The sequence below is a fragment of the Brachycentrus maculatus genome, unplaced genomic scaffold, assembly GCF_059751285.1.
Source record: "Brachycentrus maculatus isolate JH-2025_06_01 unplaced genomic scaffold, ASM5975128v1 h1tg000090l, whole genome shotgun sequence".
In the NCBI taxonomy this organism is placed as follows: Eukaryota; Metazoa; Arthropoda; class Insecta; order Trichoptera; family Brachycentridae; genus Brachycentrus; species Brachycentrus maculatus.
This window is the reverse complement of record NW_028280844.1, coordinates 1,842,046-1,864,155: the sequence shown is the minus strand read 5'-3', so window position 1 is coordinate 1,864,155 and position 22,110 is coordinate 1,842,046. Positions and strand designations below refer to the sequence as shown.

The 22,110-nt window shown below is 30.9% G+C and overlaps 4 protein-coding genes across 18 annotated transcripts in view; 2 read left to right on the top strand and 2 right to left on the bottom strand.

Annotated features, from left to right (window-relative positions):
* LOC148310653 (uncharacterized) overlaps positions 1-236 on the top strand; it is a 31,911-nt gene extending 31,675 nt beyond the window's left edge. For 10 of the 12 annotated variants that reach the window (XM_088258074.1, XM_088258072.1, XM_088258071.1 and 7 more), the window contains one exon: positions 83-236. In XM_088258074.1, the coding sequence (XP_088114200.1) occupies positions 83-99 (17 nt within the window). In that variant the 3' untranslated portion in view covers positions 100-236. The remainder of the gene's footprint in view (positions 1-82) is intronic. The other 2 variants (XM_088258066.1, XM_088258064.1) reach the window with 1 other exon arrangement.
* Positions 232-6,948, bottom strand: LOC148310652 (uncharacterized). Of its 2 annotated transcripts, none has more exons than XM_088258080.1 (2): positions 6,461-6,948; positions 232-673 (listed from the first exon to the last, which is right to left on the bottom strand). In XM_088258080.1, the coding sequence occupies exons 1-2, from the start codon at positions 6,807-6,809 to the stop codon at positions 564-566; spliced, it is 459 nt and encodes a 152-aa protein (XP_088114206.1). In that variant the 5' UTR covers positions 6,810-6,948; the 3' UTR covers positions 232-563. The 2 variants fall into 2 exon arrangements, with proteins under 2 accessions (XP_088114206.1, XP_088114205.1); XM_088258079.1 differs by having other exon boundaries at positions 232-523.
* Positions 6,949-7,208: 260 nt separating this feature from the next.
* On the top strand, positions 7,209-13,554 carry Ugalt (UDP-galactose transporter). 3 transcript variants are annotated; one of them, XM_088258075.1, is made up of 6 exons: positions 7,209-7,321; positions 7,753-7,811; positions 8,603-8,713; positions 10,461-10,675; positions 11,282-11,551; positions 12,192-13,554. In XM_088258075.1, the coding sequence occupies exons 2-6, from the start codon at positions 7,769-7,771 to the stop codon at positions 12,549-12,551; spliced, it is 999 nt and encodes a 332-aa protein (XP_088114201.1). In that variant the 5' UTR covers positions 7,209-7,321; positions 7,753-7,768; the 3' UTR covers positions 12,552-13,554. The 3 variants fall into 3 exon arrangements, with proteins under 3 accessions (XP_088114201.1, XP_088114203.1, XP_088114202.1); XM_088258077.1 differs by having other exon boundaries at positions 7,209-7,345; positions 12,192-13,551; XM_088258076.1 differs by having other exon boundaries at positions 7,209-7,349; positions 12,192-13,551.
* Positions 13,546-21,430, bottom strand: Taldo (transaldolase). Its single transcript, XM_088258078.1, has 7 exons — positions 21,293-21,430; positions 18,753-18,876; positions 18,095-18,202; positions 17,810-17,941; positions 17,263-17,388; positions 14,446-14,674; positions 13,546-13,909 (listed from the first exon to the last, which is right to left on the bottom strand). Exons 1-7 carry the CDS (start codon positions 21,354-21,356, stop codon positions 13,724-13,726), a joined length of 969 nt encoding a protein of 322 aa, XP_088114204.1. The 5' UTR covers positions 21,357-21,430; the 3' UTR covers positions 13,546-13,723.
* Between the last annotated feature and the right edge of the window lie 680 nt (positions 21,431-22,110).

The following is a 22,110-nucleotide window of genomic DNA, read 5'->3' as shown; positions in this document are numbered from 1 at the left end:
ATGTTAGCATTAGCAATGTGAAGTTCCGCAGACAACCTGAAACAAATAAATACTTTAGTAAAATGTTTATGAAATGTTACAGATTCTAGTCAAGCGTGAGGACGAGGCCCCGTTAGCGTCACCCGGATCGCCAACAATCCACTTATTTATACTTAAAATATTTGCGTGTATTCGAAATGCCTAATAAATTTTTTAAACCAGGAATAACTCGTTTTATTAAATGAAACAGCGTTTTTAAGAATGTAAATATTTATTGGTAGAAATACGTAATAGTCACAATATAATTGATTGATAAGGTACAATGTCAAATCACTTAAAATTATTAATAGAAAAATTAGAATAAGTCTTAATATGAAATAAGAAAAATACAAGACTGGCACAACACGATGCTACTGGATGAAGTGGAACATGTGGCAGCCGTGAGTTCCGGCGAGGAGTTCTTCCAAGCTGATGTCCGTCCGCGGCGCAACGGAGGCATAGGGTGGACAACGTCGTTCTACTACTTTCCGCTTGCATTCGTTGTCTGCAGAAAACAACGCTCCGTTAGAGAAGAGACGGCGAGATTAGATCATGTGTGCCATGAGACAGCGAGTTACGTCCGGGTTGCAGTGGGTCGGGCGGGCAAAGGGCTGCACGGGGGCGCCCGGGGCTCCCTGAGGAGGGGGCGCCAGCTCTGAAAGGCAAGCCACAGATGGTGACAATACCCATCCTGGACCACAAGTGGAGATAAGTGATGCCGCTCTCCGCAATCATAAGGTGAACAGACCCCTGAACTTCATGTGGGGCTGGCCTTCTGCAAATCCAATCCACAATCCTCTGTACCGCATTAGTAGTGTCACAAAATGTGACAGCATTATTTTAAGTATTTTAAAAAGTATATTCAGCGCACTCAGTAGTGTTTTTGTCATTTCAGCAAGACCAGCCCCACCGCGGTTTCCATACATTAATAAATTATTAATTCTTTCACTTCTGATCACCTTATGATTTGCTCAAAATTCTTATTTCAACATCTTTAACAAAAGGTGATGTGAAGAGTACAGCAAGAAATAATAACATTTTATTTGCTGTAATTCACAGCAAGCAAACGAAACCCCAAAACAACAAAAGAGGTGATTGTATAATAAAGTAAAATTAACCAATCCGTGATTCGAAGGTACTAAATACCTCATGCAATTCCAATTACTGACTCTTCAAAAAACCAAATGCGCAGAATATAAGTAACCATTTTTTTTGCATTTCTGTAATTTTGATGAAGAATGTATAGTAAATATCTTCAATTTACCTTTTTAGTTTGCGACGAGCTTGTTGAAATAATTAATAAAATACAGTTCTTTAATTAAAGGGCAAAACCCCCAGCAACATTGTTTACTGGATTTCCACATAAATTCTGAATATACATGATGATTTTTTAAAGGTATAGTTGCACTAATCCATACGTAAAGCATATATAAACATGAAAAGGCGCAGATCACTCTGAAATTGGGTTATTATGCATTGCAGTGTCCGACATCTGGACGAGATAATCCCAATGCTATATAAAACGCCAGTAACAAATGCAGGTGACATGACATAATAACCAGGAAAAAATGGTATAAGCATTATGACAATCTTAAAAACCTAGAAATTGAATAATACACTTCTTACAAAAAAATCACAGAATTACAAAAATAAAAGTAGGGTAAAAAGGGAAGTTGTTGGCACCCCACCCTCCAGTACTAATTTTTTAAGTGAATATCATCTGGTTTGTACGCATATTGGAATTTGAGTAGCTTGTTTTTGTGCTTGGACAATACTCTGTATAATATCAATGACATTGTACAAATGCTTCTGTTAGTCGTAGATTTGATCGTTAAAAAAAACTTACATTTATGAAATGTTAAAAACAAGTAATATAACCATATTGTCACTCCCTGTCGTATCTGCTTTTACACAAATTTAACGCGAGAGCATTGATTGACTAAAATTGATCTGAAATGTAAACTATGCACTCGTATGCGTTTTTTTTAATGATTCATTTTGTCTTTTTTACAGATATAGAGTAAAAAAGTAAAATGTAATTTTACAACTGGCATAATATGTATATTAACGGAAAGTATAATATGTAGAATAAAATTTAACAATGTCAAGTGTTATATAAACTCCAAAATGTAAATAATTTTACTATGGGTCTAATAAGTATCCCTTGACACATTGAATGTGTATAAAATATTGTCAAATTTGTGAAATTTTGAAAATCCATAACTTTGTTCAAAATCAGATTCTACTTTGTATTTAAACATCATAAATAAGTGTATTCCTCCGTGTTTTCAAATCACATAAAATCGGCTATGAAAACTTATTTTTATTCAACACCACTCCCATCAATGCGTGGCTCTAATATTTGTATGGACAAGGGAGCCATGTTCAATACACAGAACGTGTTAAAGGCATTTTATATTTTTTAAACAAAGTTTTTTCATAAAGAGTTTTAATATTTCTATGGATATCTCAACATACTCTGGGCATTTACAGGGCTTACGGCTTTGCATTGGCTGGTTTAAGTGACCATTTTATACACTGTACAGCTCTTAACTCAAATTTCGGTAAGTTATATTTACGCTACAATTGAAAAAGGTCAACTGTATTTTCGAATAAAATTTTGTAGACTTCAAACTTCGATATTGATAAAAACAACTCTTTAAATATGATTGTACTTGCGAGATCTGTTAATTTATAATTTTTAATACATTTAAAGCTATTCAAAGATTTAAAAAATAGCTTAAGGAGCCAATAACTACCCCACTTACCCTTATACCAACACCAGATGAATACAGTTATGAATAAAAGTATCATTAGAATGTAAAAATTATGTAGATTTTTTAAAACAATACCAGAATATTAATTTAACACTACTTAAAGCATAGATGACAAAAAAAGAACATCTCAAGTAAAAAAGCACACTTGACTTTCCTTGGGTGGTATTATTAAATGAAATATACAACATAAACATTTATACAGTTAATATTGGGTCATATTTAATATTTATTATTTTATTCGTTTCGGTTTCAGACAATGTGGGTGAATTTGACCAAAATTAACATCATTATTAATATTTTTTAAATAGCTTTGTTTAACCATGTCAATTGGTTCAGTTTATTCAAGTATTCTGGTATTGAGACCTCATTCCAAATACTGCTGTTTAGGCAACCTCAATATGTATTGTTTACAGTCTTTAAAAAAACTTGTTTAAATATGTTTTAAGAAGTATTCAAATAACAATTCAGCAAACAGGCGATGCGTCGATAACCAAAATAATTTATGGTTTGTGTGCTTAAAGACATTTCCTGCTAAATTTGTAATACGGTAAATCATCATACTAATTTGTATGATAGAACTGGTATATGGATAAATTATATAAATACAGCCGAACTCGGTTATAACGAGGAAGACAGGACTGACTAAATTTGCTTGTCATAACTGTTACTCGTTATATCCAAGAATAGGTATTTTTTTATGAACATACGTATCACATGAAGATATTAAGAATCTGGAATAGTCACAATTCAAACAAAATACACAATTAACCTGTCATACACACATGTCATATTTTTCTGTCGATCAATTTTTCATATAAAATTTGGAAAATCCTACGCTTCTTTCGTACGAAACCATTGTTGCAAAGTTTTATATACATTTGTACAATCACAGGTCCTATTTTTTTTGGGTCCGTGATATTCTTATCAAATATAGATTTTTAAAAAATGTTGACACTGTGGATGATGAAAACTTTTTATACACTTCAACATTTTTCACGCTACGTTATTTCACAAGTAATTTCCAACTTTTCACGAACTGAGAGACATTATTAGACATGTTTATAATTCGAGGGTTTTTTTTAACTGACTTGAACTAGAATTAATATGACATTCCCCACCTCGTAATTTTTACTATGCACTATGCTTAGGGTCGATAAAGGTGTTTTTAAAAAATTGACACATTAACTGTTTTAATAATTTTTTGCTCAATATTGCCGAGAAGCAGCTCGTTATAACCGTGAACAAATGTATGGAGAAAATCACAAACTAAAATGTCTACAAATGTTTCCTCGTTATATTCGAGATTTCGCTATATCCGTGCTCATAATAACCAAGTTCGACTGTATATACATATACATATACAGAATACGTGTATACGGTGAGCGACAAAAAAAGGTCTGCACTTAAATAACATGTCGAATAATAAAATTATCCTTTTACCAATTGGACATTTCTTTTCAGATAACATGCTTTTTACATTAAATTATTGCATTTAATTTCAATTAAAACTTCTTATTGTAAATACATTTATTAATTTTTTTTAGACCTCATTCAAAAGTAGAAGGAAGAAAAAATAATTTATTTCGATAACAGGATAAAAGAAAAAATAATTTATTTCGATAGGTCTTTCAGATAACATGCTTTTTACATTAAATTATTGCATTTAATTTCAATTAAAACTTCTTATTGTAAATACATTTATTAATTTTTTTTAGACCTCATTCAAAAGTAGAAGGAAGAAAAAATAATTTATTTAAAACAGATGGGTGCAAACGCTTTTTTGTTATTGCTCACAGTAGAATAGATTCTGTGACAATTATGGTTTATGGTTAAAATTATTAATGCTTAAAATACAGTTAATTATGTATTTTACGTTAAAACAGTGATGATCAATTTTTTTAAATGCATTTGAAATGAAGCAAATACATGTATTTTTTTAATAATAAGTAAAACAGTTAAAAGTTAGTTTTTAAAAAATTTCTTTTAATTTTTCTAAAATTTAACGGTACACTATATTTATTTTATGTGCAGCGGTAATGTTATTAATTTTGTAGAATTTGATTTATTTTTTCTTTGAATCTCGAAAATAGTTTGAAGAATATTTTTCTTTAAAGAATATTAATTATAAAATATTAATATTTTAATTAATATTTAAAGAATATTAATTATCAAAAGTAAAGTTGTAAAAGTAAGTAGTAAATTTAGTCCCTAAAAAAAGGGACTAAATTTACTAAGAGCATACTAAGAAATTTACTGAATAAAATTTACTAAGAAATTTACTAAAGTGATAATCCTTTTTTGAAATATTCCTTGTGTTCATTCTAATTATGTAAATATTCTGATGATTAAACTACTTGTGTTTTTTCTATAAACAATTATTTATTTTATATAAGTATGGTTTATTAAATAAACATGTTTATTGACATGATTCCTTAGAAATCATGCGATAAAACGTAAATTGTTATGACAACAGTAATTTGTGTGGTAATAACATTACTTTCTTATCATCAAATTAGGCTGTTTTACCTCAATAATGATAAGTTTTGTAATAAATAAATTTGTTAATAAATTTTATAATCATGGAATCGACCAGAAAACCTCAACAAAAATCAGTTGAGCTATGAATAGCCACAACCTAATCATTATGACATTCTGTTATGAAGTTACTTCGAAAAGGTAAAAGAATCTTATTTAAGATTCCTATGGAATAAAGTCCATTTCAAAGTAACTTAACGATTTCTGAAATTTCCAAAATTCAAACTAATTAATATTTAACTGAAAAGTTAACACTTGACAAAACTACGATCGCAGTTTCTCACTGCCAATACATAATTTGGGCGTAACAAACTCGAAATTTTGTGGATGGATGTTTAAAGAAGGCAAAAGCCGGCATTGGGTGTACATATTGAAGACACGAATTATTAAAAAATGTTACTAGGTACATAGTTGTGTATATTCACCTACAAAATGGGTCAATCTTTAGTTTTCAAGTTTATATTTTTAGACATTTAGTTAACAAAACGCTGTTGGGGCATTGAAGAGGAAAATTATTAAAAATAAAATATAGATTAATAGACACTATCAATGTGTGTGAAATATGAGGAGGTAAATTTTTGTTTCAAATGTGGGCAAACTTTCATTAACTTGTGTTTCTTTTTAAAATTCCTAAAGTACCACGAAATACAGTGTAAAAAATAGTAACGGTTTGAAATAAGGGTAACGAAAAAAGATACAATAAACCAATTGGGTTGTATATTGAGATTAAAAAAATATATCATTGGATTTACACACATACATTTTGCCAATTATAGTTCTATTTGGTATTTAATATTTTCTAGTAGGGGAAGGAAAATAAACATAATATATGAATTATTTAATATCAAAATTGGCATTTTTAAATCACTTATCTCCACTTAAAAGAAATCAGCAAAATATAACAACACCCTTACATTAAAATAAAAATCGGTTATTTACATCGTGTAGTAGTGATCGACGCGGTGAATTAGCACATTTTAGTGCATTGAACTCATTAAGGCTAATAAGTGTTATTATTGCAGAATTTGGAAGGCAATGTAACACAAAGGAGCGTGCGAAATAAGAACGCGGAAACCGGTCGCAATCACTTTTACTCGTGTAAACCGAAACAGTTTGTTTATATAACATACCTTCTTGTCGGAATCGCTTGAAACTTGCATAACTGACGTCATCGCTAGCTCTTTTTCTGCCAAGTGTCCGTTCCGGCATACAGTGTGGCGAAATCGAGGCCATTTCGCAATCCATGAATCTGGTGTCATCGACATCGTGGGGGGCTGCATTTTGGGGTTTCAGCTGATGATGGCCATAGTATGTGTTATTGGAGATATGAATCCTCTGAGCCCCGTTAATTTCCTTAGTTCCGTGGTTGGAAGAATGGTTGCCACGCGCCGCTTCAGCTTTACATGATCCAAAATGGTATTGCGCTATTTGAGGTCGCTGCTCGTAGAAACCGCTGAAGTCGTAATTTGTGGTACCCATATTGCGAGGATTTATTTAAACAAAAACTATATTTAGACTGTATTCTTTACGACAAACAGTAAACCGAAGCACCAGCACAATACAAGCGAAATTGCAGAATCTTCTATGGACCGCCTATTTGATTTACGGAATATGAAATCCAAAGATTATATACTAATGTAGTCATTCGAATGATGACATTTAACATATTGCTAGGTGTTTATATGTTACGAAAAATATTCAATTGAAAATAAGCTTAAAAACAAAACACAATAAAGACTATTATCTAACATTCAAAAATCAAAGAGTAGATACTTTTCAACTACGAGACTAGATGTTCATCTAACGACTAAAAAGATTTACAGTATTCAGCCATAAAATTGAAAATAACAATACATTACCATAGAAAAAAATAATATCACGTCATCAATGTCAGATTTGAAATGTTGACGTGGGGGCTGTGCTCTTTAAAAAATATTTTTTCTTTTGTATGGATTAATTGAATATGTTTCAATTAAACACATTATGAAAAAGTGCGTTATTTATTTTTAAGTCATGTTCGTATGTAGTTGAGTTTTTATTTGTTGTTTGACTATCAATTCCTGCAGAGAAAGGATTGTTTTTCTGATTAACTCTCTTAGTAAAAATTATTAAATTAGTTACCTAGTTAGTACCAGCACCTAACGTTTATTTAGTATGTTAAGTTGATTTGCTTATTTAACGTTAACTTGTCAACTAATAAAGGGAAATTAGTTTTCTTATGTTTTTTATTATTATCATAATTCTGTAGTTATTAATAAAACTATAACTCACAATATCATAAAGTATTTTTCTTTTGATTCATTCATTGGTCTTATTTTATTTGTAAAAATATCCCCATATATCTTACCTTTTTTTTTAGTTTAGATTCGGTTTTGTTAAGTGTTATTATAACCTATATTGAAGAATTGTTAATTTATTTTAGATGATGATGGTACAAGATGACAACTGAACCTGCAATTCGCGTCATGCCGACTCCAAATAGTAAGCTTATTATTTACATTGATTGCCATAGCGCTGGCCTACTTTTTTTTAAAGAAAAAAGAAATAAGTATTTGTATTTTTATTATTAATAAAAATACTTCAATTTCATAGTATTTCTGTGAGCCTAAGCGGCTCATTAGAAATAGGTATCAAATTGTGGTAGAGTGAGTTCGAATCGTGAAACTCTGACTTAAGAGTCTGCGACTACTATTAGGATGGTGACTGACCCAAGCCATTTCGTCGTAACGTAGCACGTTACGATGCGAGCATTCGTATAGTCAGTACAGCGAGCCGAGCGCTCCATCCATAGTTTCTGATGCTCGCCGCGAGCGATGTTACGACGTTACGTTACGACGAAATGCTCCGGTCAGTCCCTGCCTTAAGAACAGGACCACAACCTGACACTCAATAGGGACAAGCCAAAAATGATCAAAATTGAGTTGATGATACATATCACTTTACAATGCTGGTTTGTTTTTATTCAATACAGAAAGAAGCCAAATATGCCTAGCTAATTTTAAGTCTAGCTATAGTTTACTTATCTACATGTTGAATTACAAGTATACCACAATTGTTTTACGACTTACTATTAAGCATACCACATTATTTACTTATTTTAAGCACCCTTGAGGTAATATTTTATGAAAATGTTTCTATATAAATTTTCCTAAATTATTATTATTATTATTTGAATTTTGGCTTGTCTCGGTATTTAAGTAACCTATGGAAATAAGTTTTACTGGGTTGACATTTAAATTAAAAGTATTAAAATAGTTAATTTTTTGTTTCAGATTTTATAAAATATGTTAGCTTGGTCATCTTGACAGTTCAGAATGCTGTTCTCGGGCTCAGTATGCGATACGCTCGCACGCGAGATGTGGAGATGTTTTCTTCAGCCGCAGGTAACATATTTCATTTTATGGATTTATTTATTGGTAGGCAATGAACATAAAATGTAGTTTAAATTACTACCCCTTTGAGTGCCAGGAGGTGTTAGTATGGCTGTTCCCGGTTGGCCATAACATTTTAACATAGTGTTGTCGGGACATTTATAATTTTTTTTTCTATATTGTGCGTAGAAAGCGGAGCACATATAATACCACATCACAAGTAATGATTCAAGCGATAACTTCCAATCGAAACACTCTATTCAGGTTCAGGTATGCCATGTAATCAGACTGTCAATAGTATCACAAATATTGAAGCTCAATAGTAGCTGTAGCCAAAAAAAAGTAGCCCAAGTAGTCAAACTGGTGAATTTCATAAACATTTGAAGCTAAATTGCTTTCTTGATTATTTTAGTCTGATGTCGGTCATCTTACGTGTTAGATTATTGTTTGCACACTGCTGGTGCCATTTATCATTCTATTTTAAAGTAATATGTAGTTATGTTTAAATTTGATGAATTATGAGAGTGTAATACAAAAGTAAAAAATATTTTTGTATTTTGAATGTTTTGAATTTTGTTTTGAATATTGAAAGCATTAACTTTGTGGATCATATTCCACTTATTATATTATCATATGGATATAATTTTGTTTTGAATATTGAAAGCATTATCTTTGTGGATATATATATATATTAAACCCTGAAGAGAGCAACAGGTTGTTGCCGAAACTAGTTGGTTAATAAAAATGTGAGTGGATCAATACGCAAAGTATTTTTATTTCTCGAAATAATATAATATTTTTGTATTTTATGAATAAATTTTCAAACAATGTACGTATAAACTTTCATCACAAAATATCAAATATTTTCGAAGATATGATAATTTATGTACAACTATATAATTTTTGAAAAATACGTGAAAAACGCCCACTCCTTGCACTAATTACAGCGCAGATCTGCCCGACAACAATGTGTTAAGAAAATTAAAACCTAAATGAACGATATTTTTTTATACATGTATATTTAGAGGATATTTTGAATACTTACCAAATATGTACACTATGTGGTTTTAAAAATGTACATATCGCTCACTCCTTTCAAGAACGTCATAAATCAAAAAACTTGATTACTCAGGAGAACATTTTTAAAGTTTAAAAATATAATACAATGTATTAAAAATAAATATCAAGCCACTTATTGAACTTTTTACTGTGCAACAGATCTTTTTAGGTAAAACCTGAAGGTTTTTTATCCATTTGAAAAATATTTAGTATATTTAAAAAAATAATAAAACAATACCTTTTCTTCAAAATGCAAAAACAACACTTTCTGCCCTGTAGCGGGTAAATATTAAGTTAAAAATATGCCTCTTTTGCTGGGATATAGTACATTTTCTGGGCATTCCGAAAACATGCACAACTGAAAATTGTCAATTTTTTATTTATGACGTTCTTGAAAGGAGTGAGCGATATGTGTTCCATATTTTAAATTATTAAAATTAGTTCTTGATATAGGCTAGAAACAGGCACAAAGAAACAAGCAAATGTATGGCCGGCCTGGAGAGCATGGCATTGTAAATGCGCTTAAGGTAGAGAACCAGTTAAAAGATAGTGTATGTTTCCATTCGCAACTAGAAAGTGATAGTTATTATATCAGAGAAACTGGTAAATTTTGATAGTTTAATAAAGGCAACATGTTTTTTTTTATTGTTTTTGTATTGAGTTGTTTTACAAAAGGGTATTTTTACTATTTATTTTCCAGCTGTTTTATTAGCAGAGGTGGTGAAACTTTTTGTATGTATCGGATTAGTAATCTTGGAGTCAGGCAGTACATATCAAGGAATAAAGTCCATCAGATCAACAGTCTTTGGACATCCCTATGACACTCTCCGTATCTGTGTTCCCTCTGTTCTCTACATCTTACAAAACAACCTACTTTACATATCTGCTTCTAACTTGGATGCAGCCACGTATCAAGTAAGTTTTGTAACATTTTTAGTGTGTCAAATAGACACATTTTTGCTGTCTTGTTCTAGCAGGTATTCTTTTTAATTGGTACCATTTTTTATTGATGATTTTTCATTATTTTTAAATATTGGACCACAATGCTTTGAATACTTAAAATTGTTAATATTTTTTACTCTCCTCATAAAGTTAAAATCACAAATGTTTGCAACGTCTCAGTTTAAATCATGTTATGTCACAGGGTAAAAATTACAATTAGGTAACTCTAAAATAAGTTTTATTGGGAAATTTAAATACATACAAGGTTGTGAGCAGATTCATAAATCAGTTTTTGCATTTTTATAATATGTAAAAATATCATCAAAATTATTAATCATTTCAACTCATTATGATATTTATTTGCTACACAGCAAATCAGAATTTAAAATTATAATTTTAGTAGACCATTCATAAACATGGATTTCGAAATTACCGAGTTGTAGTCATTACTTTACAATACAATATTACATATTCAGTATTTTACTTGTGCATTTATATCTTTTCCATATTCTAAAATTCTAACTTCGAGCTTTAATATCTTTGTTAATTTTTCTTACAAGTATGTACATATTTTTTTAGGTGACCTATCAATTGAAGATTTTGACTACTGCATTTTTCGCAGTTTTGGTTTTACGAAGGGTATTAAAAAAATGGCAATGGTTAGCTCTCGCACTCCTGGCTATTGGCGTTGCCATGGTGCAGCTGTCTTCTTCTCCAGCAGCAGTCTCTAATCTGAATGCTCCCGCCCAATCTAAACTGATTGGATTTTCTGCAGCACTAGCCGCATGTTTCATATCTGGCTTTGCGGGAATATATTTTGAGAAAATGTTGAAAGGCTCCGACATATCTGTAAGTAATTGACTAAATGCAATAAGACACATTAGAACCTCTAAATTCATCATTGATACATTCTCGAGAGCCTGACAATTATAGAAAAATGTATATTGTCATACTTACTTAACTGAAATTCAATCCATTCCCAAAATTTAGTTAAAAAAGATATGAATAAAAAAATCTTTATTGTACTGAGAATTGATTACACTAGAAGTGAAAGAAAAGTACATATTGTTTAGGAGAGTCACAATTACAACTTAAGATAATTAAAAATCTGGTTCAAGTTTTTTAATAAATTGCTTGCAACTGCAGTACCTGCGACATCACATGTCTAATTTTGCATCTAATTGGCAATGCATTTGCACCTCGTGGATATCTCTACTGAAAAGAGACATCCGTTCAATTCATTTAGATATTAATATAGGTTGTATTTACTAGTTTTGCAATGCAGCACTCTCTTTATATGTTTCAAATAATTTTACACCAGATTATCTAAGCGTCTCATGGGACATGTTCATCCCTAAATGTTGTCAGTTGTATTCAAATAATAATGGCATTAATAAGACATAAAGTTATCCTTTGCCGCGAAAATAGTTTATTTACAAAGGATAATAAAAAAACCTACTTTATGCAATTCCTTTTTATTAATTTCTAGGTTTGGATGCGAAATGTCCAGCTGAGTTTCCTGTCTCTACCATTTGGTTTCATCACTTATTCCCTCGGTGGTGGGAGTTTTGGGAATCTTCTCGTCGGATTTGACTCATTTGTCTGGTATTTGGTTTTCCTCCAAGCCGGGGGAGGTCTTATAGTTGCAGTCGTAGTCAAGTATGCTGATAACATTCTTAAAGGATTTGCCACATCCCTAGCCATCGTTATCTCATGCATAGCGTCCATATATCTATTTAACTTTAATCTTACCATACAATTTTCGCTGGGAACAATGATGGTCATCAGTTCGATATTTCTCTACAGCTATGAGCCGAAAAAAACTGACAATGTTCCTTTGAAAGTTTAAAATATGATTTTCACTTTGTGAATGCTTCTATATACTGCCAGTATTTTTTTTAAATATTCATTTGCTCGCTTTAGTTTTGTATGTACTTGTTTTTGATAGTCTTTATTGATACCGGACGGTACTCAATTTGAATTTATATAATTTTATTGCTGTATAGTAATTATTTATATGCCCAATAATTTAAGAACATATCACTGTGTATGTTAGGTTAATGTATCTTGAGGTTAATACAATTTTTATAATTTTCTTAATAAAATATGTCTGAGAGCGCAGAAACTACATACATAATATCGAGGAAAGTAAAAAGGAAACAATGGTCGTTAAATTTATTTTTCACTGGTTGCCAGAGATTTTTTTATAAATTCCCAATTTTTTACCAATCAAAATTGACCAAAGCACTTCTATGAACATATTCTTAAGTGGATTCTATGGATAAATATGAACAGTTTAAATATCAACATGCTTGATTAAAAATTTATGCGATCAAGAAAAAATAATAAATCAAGACAATTTGCTCAAATGTACGCAGTTTGATAATATATTAAGCCAGTGATAAATAAATTGTTATTCATTGCGCCTTTTGGCTTTCCAGTAAATAAACTCAGTACAATGATCGTCACATGATATATATACATAGTTAGATCTTATTATTATAAATATAACTCGGCTATATCAGTATTCCTTTAGAATATATTTAAATATTATTTCACAAAAGACATATATTTTGGGACTGAAAAATAGCTTTTATAAGTAAATTTAAAATTTGAAAAATTGTAAAAAATTGCACAAAAAAATATTTCACTTTACAATGGAACTTTTTTTTACTAATTATGTATTATGTGATCTGATTTAGATACATACTTACTAAGTCATAAAAATGCATTTATATTTTTTACTATATGTATTAACTTAAATTTTCTTTAGAATTTACTTCTTTTTAACAATAAAATATTATTTTAAAAGCCTAATAAATAAATAAAATAAAAACACTATGATCCTTCAACCGATTTATTTCTTACAAATTACATAGAAAACATACAAAAACTGCACCAGGAAATGTAAAAGTATATAAAAATGTCTTAATTTGGAATGTAAATATTTTTTTTCTCTGTAGAAATAATAGAAAAACTAAGGCTACGAAATGTATATTACATATAAAGATTTTGTGATATTCAAGCTTTGGAAATCATGGTTTTGAGCATGGATTCCAGCTTGCGAGAATCTGCGGCAAATTTTCTGATTCCGTCAGAAAGCTTTTCAGTCGCCATTTGATCTTCATTAAGTTGCCAACGGAAATCTGTTTCTGAGAGAGTTACTTTCTCCATAGCTAGTTTACCAGATGTAGTTGCATCTAAAGCCTGCAAAAAAAATATTTTACAAATGTAAAACTTTTCATTTTAGAAATACTATTCATTCATTGCATCACTAAATTAGTTCTATTGAAAATATTTTATGTGGGTTGTAAGTATGCACATATTAATTACTCTGGGGAAACCATGCACCAGTATGATTAAATTAGAAATCTATGAGAAACATCCATAAAAAATACCTATGTAGGTATATATCGCTGGTTAAATGACACAAGGCCACAATGTAAAATAAAGAAAATTAAACTCATTTTCATATATCGAAAAAGACACCCATGATTTTAGCGTTAGAAATGTCCATTTCTAATGCTAGAATAATGGGTGGCTTTCGAATATGAAAATGTTGACGATGTACATACCATTTTTGGAATAAAAACTTTTTTTTTTTTTGCGTTGTGGCAACACGTCCCAGTACATCAAAACCAATCACAATATAATAATAATAAAAAAATAGACAAAAAAATTATCAATTTATTAAATGGTAATGTGGGATCTGTACCACCCTATAACATGACATGTAAGGTCACCTTGACTATTGGTTCAGTGGAGTCCTCAAGTTCCTGCAGCAGCTTGGGGCTGATGGTGAGCAGGTCACAGCCGGCAAGGGCACGGATTTCCCCGCAGTTCCTGAAGGAGGCTCCCATCACTTCCGTCTTGTACCCAAACTTCTTGTAGTAGTTGTATATCTGTGTCACGCTGATCACTCCGGGATCTTCTTTCGGAGTAAATGATTTCTGCGAAGTGTTAGCTACATACCTGTAAAAATATTCAAGAACAAGGCTAATACGAATGTACGAATTTGCTATGATAGTAAATAACCTTCTTTCTATAAGCTATAAATTAAAACATATAAGCAAGACAATAAAATAGGTAATAATTACACACGAAACACAAATAAAAAATTATTCAATTGTATGTTATAATATTCATTATAATAAAAAAATTGTGTACTAACTTTGAATTTAAAATTAAATCTCAAGGACTTGTGACAATTTTCAGTTGATAAGTTGGGAATTATTGATCTCATATTCATGAAAACTTTTAATATATGTAATATAAGGGCTGACAAAAACCAAACTCATAGTGCCAACTTTTCAGTTACCTTGTTTTTACTGTTGTATGCAGGTACATACAATTACGAGCTAATATAAACTCTTTCCCGGCTAAATATTGTTGACACCAGTAAGGCAAAGATAATTTCCGTTTAATAAATCTACTCAATATAACATGATTAGGAAAAAATCTTGGAACATTGCACAGTGTTTGACTATTTCCAGATCACGCAAATGCATAAAATGAAGTAAATATACATTTATTTTGAGTAGATTTACTAAAACAAAATGATCATTCCCTAACTGGCATTTATGATATTTTTTCAGGAAAGGGTCAATATTATTGAAAAGAAATACTAGATAATACCTTTTAAAACGAGAAGATTTTTCTTTTTGTTAGTGTTATAAAATGTATGTATAATCATGAATCTAGTAATTTAATAAATAAACACTCAAAAATGTTCATTTTTTATATTAATTATTTCGTATTTTGTGGTACATATTAATAATTATAACGTGTATATGAGATAATAACTCAGCATCCTAAAATTATTTATTTGCGATTTCTTCACTTAGCAATAAACAGATAAGGAAAATTACAAGGAGAGGAGATAACAAATATTTAATATTGCTATTTTTAACTCTCATTTATTTAGATACCTACTTTAATAATTTTCAACTGACATACATGACATTGTAGTTGGGTAGCGGTCCAACTGCAAAACTGGCATTGTAGGTTCAATTTCTGACAAAAAAAATTATTTTCACTATATATTTATTTTTAATTGGCTTGGTGTTGAGCGACATATTTTTCAAATCACCTTTCCACTTATCCTAATTGCAGACAAGCTTTTAAAATAACGTATATGTTTTTAACGATAAATATTTTAGTTATTTGTACATAACTACATATCAATTTTCTTAGTGGCATAATCAGGAACATATACATGATGGACAAATTGCTAACTACTACTCTAAAGGTGGAGACTGACCGGAGCATTTCGTCATGACGTAACACGTTACGACGCGAGCATTCAGGCAGTCAGTACACCAAACCGAACGCTCCATCAATAGTTTCGGATGCTCGCCGCGAGCGATGTTACGTTATGTTACGACGAAATGCGCCGGTCAGTCTCCACCTTAAAAGGTGGATGCATCAACATCCAGTACTCACTTAACACCATGTTCAATCACACCAATATGATTGTGCATACAGCAATGATTGATAAATGAACTGGATTAATGATGCTCAACTGGATGGCTATTTGCTCAGTACTCAACACATCTTAACATTTAAGTCTATTTGCTACCGATAATGGGATAAAGAGGATGGTGATGTGATTGATTTGGTGTTGTGTTAGTATGTATTAGAATTTGTTCTTATTTTACCTCTCCAAGCTGGAGGTTGGTATTGAAAACACCCACCACATACCTGAATCTAATACAGAAGCTTTAAGCTTCTTGACAGACCACTATTGCTAATTTAAAAAAATATATATTGTATAAACTAAGTGGTGAAATTATTGATAAATGATAAACTATTGTAATTATATCCCGATTTTACAGGGAATTCATATTTGATTGCTTTGTATGTCCCTTTCACTGCCAATCTAAAAATTTAGAAAACCACCTACAAGTTTAGTAGCTAGTTAGTTCAATTAGACAGCTTGATTCGAGTTCCAATCCGTTGGTGATTGGTAGCAGACCCCTCCACAACTCTGACGAGCACGCAGACAGACACGGAGTGGTTTTTTTTGTGAAGCATTTTCCTTTTCAAAATTTCCCACAAACATTTTTCACAGATCCCTTTCAATTTCCCACAGATTGACAACCCTGGTACTGACCTAAAATTACATCTGACTTCGGATGGAGCATTCGGAACGAGCAGCGAGCAGCTCGGCTTGCTGAACTGACTCCCTGAATGCTCGCATTGTAACATGTTACGTTACGAAGAAATGCTCCGGTCAGTCTTCACCCTAACAAACAATCGAAATCCAACCCAACTCACACCCTCACAAAGCCTAACCACGACACAGAAAGACAACACAATGCAGGACCTTAACATTAAAAAAACCCTAATAATGCAGCTGAAGGTTGGCAATCATGGCAATTTTCACATTGTCTGCAACCACTCTAAACAGTGACTTAGTGAAACAACTTTCGATGTCTTCTTCCTATGCTGCATTTACTTTCAAATAAGAACTAAATGAGCAATATTTTCAGTAAATCTGTGTTTTTGTCATTATCTTAAAGAGTTACTTGTTTGTATGCTTAATTGATGTATTTACTAACCAATCCATGATACGGCCCACAAAAGGGGAGATGAGGGTTACTCCCGCTTCAGCACATGCCACCGCTTGAGCAAAGGAGAACAGTAGCGTCAGATTGCAGTGGATTCCGTGTTTTTTCTCCAGTTCTCTGCAATACCAAATTTAATTCTGAATTAAAGTATCTTGTGAAGAAATCAAATTGCTTAAATTCAAAGTAAAGTATCACACAGTAAATGAGTGAAGGCATAAAAAATGTAAATCGTGAAATGCAAAATTTAATGAATTTATTATTGTCATTTAAGAACTATACTTATGAAAGTCTCATGAGCTATAGCAGCATTCTGATTTGTTAAGGTTCATTTCTTCAAATGGTAAAATATCCCACATAAAACATGTCATTTAGAGAATAATTATTATGTACTTCATGTAAGGTTATTAATAATAGTTATATTGGAGGAGGGGTATATGTATTTGTATTAACGGAAAAAATTGTTGAAATTTTATGCATAACAAAATAATGTACATTTTCTTTCTTACTTATAATATTTTTTTAAAATGAGGATTACTACCTGGCAGCCTGAATGCCTTCCCAAGTTGAAGCCAGTTTTATTAACACTCTTTCCTTTGGTATCCCATTATCATTGAACAAATTGATTAGTTTTAGCGCCTTGGCTACACTGGCTTCTTTGTTAAAGGACAACCTGGAATTAATTTGCGTCATTAACTAATAAGGTTGTGTTTCATTAACATTGATTAGTATAATTTGATCAGATACTTGATTATAACAGATATGCATTTATTGCGTTTTTCATACTTATGATATGGAAAATGTTTTACAAAATTAAAACGAGTACCTGGCATCTACTTCGGTAGAAACTCTTCCGGGAATAATTTTCAATATTTCACAGCCAAACGTAACACACAGCATATCCATGGTTTCCGATATCTTTTCTTCTTGAGTACTAAAACAAATATATTTTCTCATGTTAAACAGTAAACTAATACATTATTACATGGTTAATTGGCACCGAATTCCAATTTCTGTATTTCAGCTATGCTTTACTGGTTCATGTGATAAAAATACTATTTAAAACCAGTCGGATACTATATTCATTTTTGCAGTTTAACTGTATAGTCTCAATTTTAGTCTTAACAAGTTGACTGCCCTGGAAATTTTCAGAATTCCGGTCGAAAAAGCCTATTTTATTTAATCATATTATATTATTAAAAACTCTAATTATAGTACGTAATTATATTTTCTGTCAATTTTTTTTTTAAATTTCTGTTCATGTAAGCCAGCATAGATTTTTGTTCTCTTTCCAGAAGCCATCTATCCATATTGGCACTGATATACTACGAATTCCATCGTAGCTGCATGAATATGGCAAGTAAACACAGTACAGGATAACTCGTAGTCGGCGTCCTAGCAAAGAACGCAATCTACAAGTTATCTCGTAGTTAAGAGTCAACGAGTCAATTGAATAAACTACTTAAGGAATAATTACAACTTACGATCCCTTAGAACATCCATATTGAATAGCTTTATCTACAAGTGGTCGATATTGTTCCATGCCTGCAGCTGATAAGATGAGGGAAGGATTTGTGGTGGCATCTCTCGGCTTATATGCTTTCATAGCTGTAACAAAAACAAAACAACAAAAAATGTACTCTCATGAATTATCATGAACATTTTTTTTTCAGAAATTGTAATATTTATAAGCATTTGAAAAAAAGTTAACTAACTTAGAATGTACGCCCCAACATATGTTTGCATTTTTTTCACTTTGTAAAAGATTATTTTAAATTTTCAAAATACATTTAGGTGTAATTTGACCTCAAATGACTTATACGTAATACTTATACTTATTAGCAATTGCCCCGAGAATCCTAGCAATTACTACTATTTTTCTTTCCTTCCCACTATTCTTTCCCACATAGTAGAAATGACCTACACTCTCAACTCCATTGATTTCTTCATTTATATCCAAAAATATATTCCACCTCACCTCGCCTTATAATGCTACTAGTGTAATAAGGATTATAATTTTTATTCAATAATTTATACGAGACCGAATTATTTTTTATTTATTACATAATTTTTTTTAATTACTAGTATATAGACAGTGTCCAATAAAAAAAAATTAATAAATATATGTTTATATATAAATATGTATAACTTAAGTACAAAATTATATTAAATAATAAACGCTGTTCTGCAGCACTGAACCTGAACCTGAACCTGATGTGTATAGTAGAGTATGTCTTATCATTAATGCCAATTATATAACTGTAAAGTTCAATGTTGACCTCATTTATGTACCTCTTACTTTTTCTATTCAAGGTCAAGGGTCTTGTAGCTAATATATCGCTCACTCCTTTCAACAACCTCATATATTTAAAAAAAAACTTGATTTTTCAGATCTTTTTTAAATTTTAAGAATTTAATAAAATGTATTTAAAATAAATATCAAGCCACTTATTGAAATTTTTTCTATGCAACAGATCTTTTTAGGTTAAACCTGAAGGTTTTTTCTCCATTTGAAAAATATTTAGTATATTTAAAAAAAATAATCAAATAATACCTTTTCTTCAAAATGCAAAAACAACACTTTCTGCCCTGTAGCGGGTAAATATTAAGTTAAAAATATAGCGCTTTTGCTGGGATATAGTACATTTTCTGGGCATTCCGAAAACATGAACAACTGAAAATTGACGAGTTTTGATATATGATGTTGTTGAAAGGAGTAAGCGATATAGCAATTAATTCCGACATATTTTTTATTTCACTATAACTATAATACCAATACAAGACGAAATATGCACAGTGAAACTTCAAGTTAATTTGTTCCATAAAACTGTTTAACCAGAAACAATTGTTTTGGACCTTAGAAAATGGTTCTTTATAACAATACTTTAGAATGGAAATTCTACACAAAACAATGAATGTCCATAGTCTTGTTTAAAAATAAACAAAGAAAACATAAGAAAAACATCAAAATCAATTTTAATTCATTATTTCTTTTAAATTAAAAAAGTGTTATTGTTTGGAAGGTAATATCAGATGCTTGAAGCTAATCAAGTTAAAAGGATCTGATAAAAACCCATACAGTGGAGCTATGCTTCCTTCTAGGATTTTATAATGATGCGGATTGAAGACATGATCTTATCATTCAACAGATAATAACACAATGAAAGCGTTATTTGGAGTAATATTTTTCAGGGACAATTTGTATATGACAACATGTAAGAATACAGAAGAAGTAAAATCCATTTGTAAGAATTATGAATTGTGGCATTTTATCTTTTCTCAACATAAAATGTAAAATTTTCAGGAGGCGAATTAGTGATTACTTAGAAATCTCCATTTTTTTAGTAAGTGAACATTAAAATACCTAACACAATATTATTACTAACATTATTATGTGATTTACAAAATTGACAGTCGATGTTTTTGGATAAATATTATCTCGTTTAGGCATGAATTGTAATAAGTGTTTTATGGAAGGTAAATTATTGAGCCAGTTTCATTTAAATCCTCCAAATGGGTAAAAAAATCTTTAATTTATATTATTTATTTCAAATAAATTAAACATACATAGTTAATACGTGACCTAATTTTATGAGACCTTAGGCCATGGGTTAATTTTTAACAAATGAAAATAAAAAAATAAAAATCACAAGCGCGAGTAGAAGTAAAAACTGAAAAAGAATAAAAAACTACAGAAAGATTAACATAAGCAAAGAAAAGTAAATAAAACAACAAAAAATAAAAGTAAGTATTCAAAAATAGTAAAGGAACAAAAGTGACAAAATTATTGTGGTATTGATGCCAATTCTCCCAGTTTTGAAACTAGTCAAAAGCAGAAACAAATATAACATATAAAACGGTATTACAGATTTGAAATAATTCAATATATTATGTATTACGATTATGAATCAAGGGCACCTTGAAGTCGTAACACTTACAATATGAGTTTAAGGTCTTGATTTTTTTAAAGAAACATTGGTTATTTTGTCACAATTTAAAAAATATATATATATGAACAACAAACCTTCGAAATCTCCGGTATCAGCCACCACTAAGGTCATATTTTTAAGTTGTGAAAGAGAACTCATTTTGAAATTATTTTATAAATCTTCTCGAAAATACTGTGAAGACTCCTAACCTCTATGATTAAAATACGAAAAGTAATCGCGCCTCTAGGTGCGAAGTGCTTGACATGTGTTGCTTGACCAAGGTGCTTCAATGACATTTGATAACTGACTTGCCATATATGAAATTACGTCAGATTGCGAATAAGAAGTGTGACTTTGCTTATTACTTTTTGAGTCCATATTCCATGACTTAGAATGTCGATCAAGAATGATTCCTGTGCCACTCCATTGGCTCCATGGCAAGATTGCTCCATCTAGTTGGTTTTAACTCCCAAAAATTTTCATTAATATAGTTTTCTCCAGGCTATCAGACTTCTGGAGGTGATTCGAAAAAACTGCAGGACCCGTCTACAAGTTGAAAATCTCTTTCGAATGTTTACCTCTTAGGTGTCCGAGGCGTTTGTATTCTTGGCTATTATAATTATTCCTAATGTTTTAAACGAGATCCTCTTTTCAAACATTTGCTCGATTTATTGTTAAAACTTGAAACACGTATATTATGTCAGAGTACATGCTTTACTCATGTAAATATTATTATATTTACGTGAGTAAAACATGTACTCTTTAACCTTAGTATACGGTCCTTTCTTGAACCAAAAGCATATTCCCGTTCACAAATAAGATATTGATTGTTTCACTTCGCTTCTTCGTTGAATTTGCTTACATTTCGAAAAAATCCTCCGAGGAACACCGAAACATATGTGGTTCAACACTC